General features: G+C 42.0%; 1 protein-coding gene across 2 annotated transcripts in view; it reads right to left on the bottom strand.

The window, feature by feature from the left end:
* Positions 1 to 674: 674 nt before the first annotated feature.
* PNLIPRP3 (pancreatic lipase related protein 3) overlaps positions 675 to 7971 on the bottom strand; it is a 35858-nt gene continuing 28561 nt past the window's right edge. For both annotated transcript variants that reach the window (XM_058697881.1, XM_058697882.1), the window contains 4 exons: positions 7021 to 7153; positions 5106 to 5217; positions 2592 to 2759; positions 675 to 2335 (listed from right to left, as the gene is read on the bottom strand). In XM_058697881.1, the coding sequence (XP_058553864.1) occupies positions 2254 to 2335; positions 2592 to 2759; positions 5106 to 5217; positions 7021 to 7153 (495 nt within the window). In that variant the 3' untranslated portion in view covers positions 675 to 2253. The remainder of the gene's footprint in view (positions 2336 to 2591; positions 2760 to 5105; positions 5218 to 7020; positions 7154 to 7971) is intronic.

Here is a 7971-nt window from a genome sequence, read left to right as displayed (position 1 = left end):
ACTCAACGGTCCGGGTGCTGCCTACAGAAGGGGAACCCTGGTGCATTTAGGTAGAAGTTTTGCTTAACAGGATACAGAAAAAAAGAGATGGGGTTTAAGGCATTATAGGTATTATTACTGAACTAAATTATCATGCACTTTAAGCTGGGATGGAAAGGAAAAGGTTTGGTTGGTGGATTTCGAGAAAGTAGATGGGTAATGGAAATGGATCAGAAGTCACCAGGAGGTCTGAGAATGTCAGTGAGCCTGAAGGGACACAGTTGTGGTCAGAGAGGGGGACGCTCACATTAACAATTTTGGAAGTGGGCATTTGGGATGACATGATGACAAGGTCTGAGTGAGTCAATGACAATGAGTGTGGAAGAAGTAAATGGCTCACTGGATTGGAAATCAGTCTTCAGCATTAACGGTAGGTCATCCAAGGAGCAGAGGAATTTCTTAAAACTCCTTGCGCCAACATCTGCTGGCTCAAAATGCTAAGTTACCGTAACGCAGGGCACTCAGAGAGAAAGGGAGTCATTTTTTTGTGTTTTCCTAGGGAACGATACACACAGAAAATAATGCTGTCACTCTAAACTTTCAGAATCCCTTTGCCTACATAGCTCATGCACAGTTTTTCATCCTCACAACATTCTAATATGCAGGGGGGACAAAAAAGGACAGATAGTAAGATCTATGGAATGGAAAGTTTGCACTTTATTAAAATAGGGTTTCCAGAAGTTAATTGGTTCCCATTCGTCTTTTCAAGCTTAGAAAGAAGCAGCCAAGAAGCCTCTTGGGCAAGGAGGCAGGCCAGGACTCACAGAGCCTCATGCTGTGACTTGATCCAGAACTCTTCCTGCTGGTGGCCAAGCCGTTTTTGAAAGAAAGAAAGGCTGAGCGGGGAACAGCGCAGGCTCAGGACAGCTGCTTTCACAGGAAGGTTTCTTGTCCCCAGAGCCAGGGGGCAGACTCTACCGCCAGGTTGCCAAGGTGTGCTGGGTCTGCCACAGTGTTAGGAGGGCTCGGACTCTCCCATGGGGCTGCTCATGGCCATCCTGCTCCTGCACCGGCCAAGGCCTGGGGCTGACACGCCCACCAGAGAGCAGTTGATCAACCAGACCCCAGACCCTGCCAAATGTGTCTGCAGCTCCTTCCCTCCTTCCAGCGAGTCTTGGGCTCCCATCAGTCGGCTAGCTCCTATTTGCACGGTGGGAAAGAGCCACCCCATTTTGTTCTCTACTGTCTGCCCCAACACAAGTTTAAGTACATCCGGGGGCCTCTTCTTGAGGTTGACTTGGCATTAAGGCATCAAGGAGAATCAAGAAAACTTCTGCAGAGCATCTGTCATCATTTCTTTTTAACAACATTTACAGTAGAGTGCTGCGGGCTAACCACTGAACCCATTAGAAAACAGAGCAAATAAAAACGTTCATCTGTCATTTGCCATGGATAAGGACAACTGAATTACAAAAGATGGGAGGAATTTTTTTTAAAAATTGGTACATTTAAATATTACAGTACTTTATTGCAAACACAAAGGGATAGTCAAGTGCTTTACAAGTGAAATGCTGCCTTTAGGTTAAATGCAAATTTGCTATGGAACTTACAAGGCCCAGAGAGGAGTAATTCTCCCCTGGCAGGGAAGCTTCTAGAGAAGGGGCTGATGATCCTCAGGGCCTATTGCTAACTGGTGTACACATCACAGATAGGCCCCCCAAATCTCATTTACTTTACATACACCTGAAGACCAAGGAACAACTTGGAAATACTAATGTACTCTCATCGGTTTTCATTATTAATACATAAGCATATTAACCCACAGGGTTATCATCACTATATATCATGAACTATAGTCATAATTTGTCTTAGCAAGATTTAACAACAGAATAAATATTCTTTAAATCATTTTAGAACAATGATTATTTGACCTGGAAATACTCAAAACGTACTTCAAATACTCAACCAGAGTCTCGCTTTTGCCCAGTGAATTTATTCCAGCACACTTGGGCCTCTCCTCTTCTCATTCAGGGAAATTCCCACACAGCTTTATTTTGTCACTGATACTCAGATTCCTTCAGATTACCATACCATACCCTGTCCTAGGACTCAGTCTGTTTTTAAGGCACTTACAAAGTTTATCAGTGAGAAAAAAATTCTATATAAAAAGCAACAACAACTGTACTTGTCTATGTCATTCACAAAGGCCAAGTTTGGTTTGAATACCAGCTAGAAGGAGATTCTTTCTTTCACTGCTCCCATTAAGTAAATCCATCAAGACTGTATCTGAGATTGGCATGGCTTCAGGATCTGAGCAATATTGGGTCCCATAATGTCCTGGCTACAGAAGGTAGATCTGAAAAATTTTACGAGAAAAAAAAGGATATTAATATGAGTCTAGTGGGAAAGAGAGACATGGGAGATCTAATTTAATGAGTAATTATTATTTTGTAAACACTTTTGCAAATATAATATTGGTTTCTTAAATAATTTACTTTTTTTAATTATAAAATTTCAAGATATACAAATTTGTAGGCTGGTTGCAAATTTCAAATTATATGTAGGTTTTCGATACCACTAAAAATTTAAAAAAAGGAAAAAGTAATACTTACTCATATCCATATTTTCCAGATTTATCTATCACCATTTCTGCTCCCAACTTATTCTGAGAGTGTCCAAACAAAAGTTCCTTCCAAAAGAACTCGATATTGGTAACATTTCCAACATTAACGTCTGCATCAATTAATTTTGTGTAAGTCATGCCTGGCTTAAGTGTTCCACTGTAAACAGAGAAATTAGACTCAAAAGCTTGCCTTGGGTATTCTTGACAGTGTAGTGAAAGAACATTTGTGGTACCATGAAAGAGAAAGTTGCATTTGCTGGCATTTGCTTGTCGGAGATTTATTCTTTTCGTTCATATTGATAAGCATCGTAGAATAGCATGGTTATGAAGCTTGAAACAAGGGTGAGGTAAAAGGGAGGTTTGACGCGTTCATGTTGGGGGATGCCTGGAGAGGCATTATTTTGATGGGGTCTCTACAATGAAAGGTCTGGTCTTGGCTTGACAGTATCAGGAAACAGATTTTATTGACCCCAGGAAATGATCAAACTGTCAAGGAGGAGCTAAATTCACAGAAATCTGATCTATCCAGTTCACAGTGGGGAAGTGCTTTCTCTTTACTAGTATTCCAACTCTTTCCCTGGTAACTTCTTTATCTGGATAAAAAGAATCAGGTAACCAAACTAGTCATCAAAAGATGTTTTGCTGAACATGGCCATAGAAGAGAGAGAGGTGGATTATTTTGAGGCATAGGGCATACCTAATCCAAGCCCAAATTAGACCAGATGAGATTTCCTCATTCCTGTTGTTTCCCTCTTCCTTTGTTAATTTCATCGTAATGCCTATCTCCTCTAACTGGAAGATAGGTTCCACAAGAATAGGACCTATGGCTGTATCCTTAGCCATCAGAACAATTCCTGGCACACAGTGGGCATTCAAAGGTTTGTTTGTTGAGTAAATGAATGAATGGTGCTATTCCTAGGGCCTGTTTTACTCCATTTCATGTAGAATTAATTGCTTTAATTATCAGGAGGCAGCTTTTCTTCCGAATTCTTAAGGATAATCTTCCTGTTGCCCCTGAACTGCCTTCACTCAGTGTGAACCTACCATCCATTCCTTCATAACAGCGTCATTAGAAGCCCCGATGACTAAAATATAATCCACAGGGAGGGGCCAGACTCTTGGCACTTGACTGAAACACAGGAATAGGTACCATGCAAATGCATTTAACTGACTGCGTTTCAAGGTGAGACATCTACTGTGAACCAGAAACGCTGAATTATCCTTAAAAGAGGATCGGGTGCCTATGCCACAAGATGACAAGTAGCTTCTTTAGATTTTTGCAAAAGAAACGCAGAGATGTCCAAATATTCTTATGCGTTTTTAAGGGGGCAAGAACACCTATCTGTCCCTACCTGCCCCGGGTCAGGTGCCTCTCTGCAGAGCTCAAACTGTCCAGTGTTAGGCAATATTCGTTGGGCCTCAGAGCCACAGGCATGTGATTGTATTGAACTGCTCTCAGAGGACTGCTTAATGCAGACATGAAGAACAGGCAGAAATGAGATATGCTAAGACAGGGAAGGGTGTTTGGAAGAAAGGAACAGCATGGGTGAAGTCAGAAAGGGAGGAAAGTGTGGGATCTAGTCAATGCTGGGGAGTGCAATCAGGGTAATGTGGCTGAGCTGAAGATGAACAAAGTCAAATGGTGGGAGACAGGGTTCGAAGGGTGGGCTGGAGCCTGTGCATTGGCCAGGATCCAGATGACCACCAACTGAACCCATATGTACAAGCAGCAGCACTGAGGCAAGATGACATGCACAGATTGCCAGAGCGATTAATCTGTTGCATCCTTCGACTGACAAGTAACCATAAAATCTGTGTTTTTCATACCTCTGCCCACTATTTGAAGATGATGGAAAGCATAGAGGCAAAAATCGAATCCATTGATTGGTTTACCAAAAGGTAGCATCTAATTGGCGTGCATAATGTTAATTCAGAAATGGATTACAGAATTAAACGACAAAAGTGAAATATGTTACGCAAAAATGCTAAGGTTCACCAAAGGAAAGATTTAGGAAAACTCCGGATAAAAGGGGACTTCAGCCAAAGGTACACAGTGAACGTCTCTACCGAATTATTCCCGCCTTTGACTATTCCAACACATGTCCTATATCTGTGGGTACTACTCAGCTTCTTAGCAATCTGGCAATTTATATATAAATGTCTTATTCCAAAAGTAGGTTGAATCTACACAAGCAAAAACATATGCTCAAATCTATATGATATTAATGGACTGAATTAACAATATATCTTGTTTATAGTCCACTTGCTTTATTGTCTGCATCTGCCATCATTTTCTAACATTTTCTGTTTGTAGTTGGAGCCACGGATACCATGATTTCTATTTTATGCCTGGAAAACATGAAGTGGAAAGAAAAGGCAAATGTGGCCTGCCAGCCATGTGGTGCTCTGCTCTAGGAAAAGACCGAGCTGCTGAATGAGCCAGTCTGACCAAATGCTCAGTGCTGTGCCACCTGCTGCTTCCTCGCCCTTGGCCCTGGCCTACCTGGCTATCACAAATGCCCCTGTTTTCCCAGTGGTTCCACCTACACGGAGAAACATGCTCCCTTGGGTGACATTGTTTCCGTCGAGTCTGACAGATAATTTGTGACTCCAACCTGGAAATTTAAAAAAAAGAGAGAGAAAATGGAGAGGTGAAAACATGAGAAAAGCATGACCTTCAGAGCACATGGATGTGAACTCAACTCTCAGCCTTGAATGAGGCTGTTCATGTTCACGAAAAAAGACAACTTTATATAACTTGAGTGAATTGGGTGAAACACTGCCTTTAAAATACATATAAATGTGCATATTTTCATTTTACAAAAGTAAATAGTGGAATGACATTCTTTCAAGAAAATTCTTTAATTTTCGAGGCATTTTTATGTCTTTTTAAAACGGATATGGGTATTTCCTTTCGTCTATTACATTTGTATTCTGCAGCATGTATGCTTTGCACAGCCAGGTTTTTATTGGCCATGGTCTGGCAACTGCTCCAGAACAAATCTAGAATGCCTATTGGGCAAGAGGGTCTGTGCTTTTATATTGAGAAGCAAAGTGAGCCTTCCTTCCTCTCCCGCAGGGCTCTGCGCTCAGAATGCCGGGTTAATGCAGGTCTGGGGCAGTACAAAGCCTGCCAGCAGAATAAATCCCTTGCAAGTGGCCAAGGGTGACTTTTTAAAAAATCTAGAATGAAACAGATCTTTCATTGTGAATCCTGAAATGGTTGTATGTTTAACAACACGTTGAAAAAAATGCAATTCTTCCAAAAATTGTTTGAAAATGTCTGAAAGGGGAAAAAAAACCTACAAGAGAGAACTTTCAGTTCCTGCGTTCACGGTTGCCAGAGTTGTCCTTCCCTCCTCGGCCCATCTCACTGTCACGTCTCCACTGAGACCGCTCGCCCCATGTTCCCAGTGACAGCAGTGGGGCTTCACCCCATGAGCCCTTTGGGCCCCCCTCTCATCTGACCTTTTAGTGTTTTTGGTGATGCATCTTCTGTGTCCCATACCTCTGACTGCCTCCCGGGCGCACACGCTCCCACATCCCAGCGCCTCTCAAAACCTTCATCCAGCTAGTCAGAATCATCCTTGACTTCTTGACTTTCTGCATCCCTCAAATCCATTCACCAAGTTCCATTTTTGCTTCTGCCTCCCAACCATCTCTGTACTCTCTCCGCTTCTCCTACCTTTCTGTCCAGCTTTACTGAGACGTAACTGACATATAGCACTGTGTAAGTGTCCAGTGTGATATACATAGAATGATATACATATCTTGTGAAATGATCACCACTCTCCGGTTAGTGAACACATCCATCCCTTCACATGGTGGTGAGGCAACACTCGTTCTAACAGGTCATTCTGCTTCCATCTTGTGTCCCTCTAATCCATGCAGCAACGAGAATCACCTTTTAAGAAACCAATCCGATCACCTTAACACCTTCGGTGGCTTTCCATTAGCTCGTAGATGAAGTCCAAACTCCCCACGTGGCACACGATTTCATTACCTGACTTAATTTATTTCTCTTGCCTCATCTCATATTACTGTCCTCCTGGTCTTCCAGTCCTGTTGGGGGAATCTTCTTTCTGATTTAGTTCTCTCTCACCTCATGGCACTGAAATGTGTACTTCCTTCCTACTGGAACGCTCCCATTTCCTTCTCTCTCTTACTCATCTTTCAGGAGTCAGCTTAGAAATCACCTTCCCTCAGAAAGCTCCCTTGACGTGGTTGTGGAAGTTCCTCCCTTGCGTGTCTCCCACCGCGTTTATTATTCGGGATTGAAACTCCCCACTAGTCTCCTCACTGCATCCTCGGAGTCTGGCCCAGCGCCCAGTTATTTAGTAGACGCTCAGTAAAAACTGTTGAATTTTTAAAGATAAGTACCTTGAAGCATTACAATAAAACTGAGCTACAATACTTACGGGCAAATGGGGAAAGAGTGCCTGTGTTTAAAAAATAATACGATCTATTAGGCTGCATACTTTTGAGGTGAAATCTATCAGCAAAATGACCCATTGTTGGGCAGCCTTCTTTGGGACAATGGAAGCAATTTCCCTGGTGACAGAAAATAAGAGGTAGTTAGAAATGTAATTAGCAATGTTGACCTTCAATAAACTCCTAATATATTATTAAACTATGATAAATCTTTGAAATTTAAACAAAGCATATGCATTTCAAAATGACTAAGCTGTTGGGATGCCAGGGTGGCTCAGTCGATTAAGCATCAAACTTCAGCTTAAGTCATGATCTCCCAGTTTGTGAGTTCGAGCCCGGCATGGGGCTCTCTGCTGTCAGCACGGAACCTGCTTCAGATCCTCTGTCCCCCTCTCTCTGCTCCTCCCCCTCACGCACATGCCCTTTCTCTCTCAAAAATAAACATCTGAAAAAAAATGACTAAGTTGCCTAATAGGCCATCCCGTTTGCAAAAACAAAACCAAGGAAAACAAAAGTAACAGAGGGAAAAAAATGGCCTATTAGAAACATAAATAAGTGATATGAACAGACAAGCCATAGAAGAGGGAAGTCAAATAGTCAATAACTATGCTCAGTCTTACTAGGTGTCAGGGACGTGCTAATGAAATCAACATACAATCTCATACTCAGCAGATTTGCAAAAATTAAAAAAAATTGGCGATATCAAGTAGTGGCGAAGACATGGAGTGTGGGATTCTCATTTGTTCCTGTGGGGAATATAAATTGACAGATAATGTCTAATAAAGACAGGAATGCACATATGCTTTGACGATTTCACTTGTATTACCTTCCATAAAGAGACTTCTACACACACACACTAGCAGACATACAGAAGTGCTTACTACAAGTTGCTTTTAATAACAAAAACTGGAAACAACCAAAATGCCCATTAGTAGGGG

Source organism: Neofelis nebulosa, chromosome 13, assembly GCF_028018385.1.
Source record: "Neofelis nebulosa isolate mNeoNeb1 chromosome 13, mNeoNeb1.pri, whole genome shotgun sequence".
In the NCBI taxonomy this organism is placed as follows: domain Eukaryota; kingdom Metazoa; phylum Chordata; class Mammalia; order Carnivora; family Felidae; genus Neofelis; species Neofelis nebulosa.
Note: the sequence above shows the minus strand (reverse complement) of the source record. Positions and strands in the feature narration are given on the sequence as shown.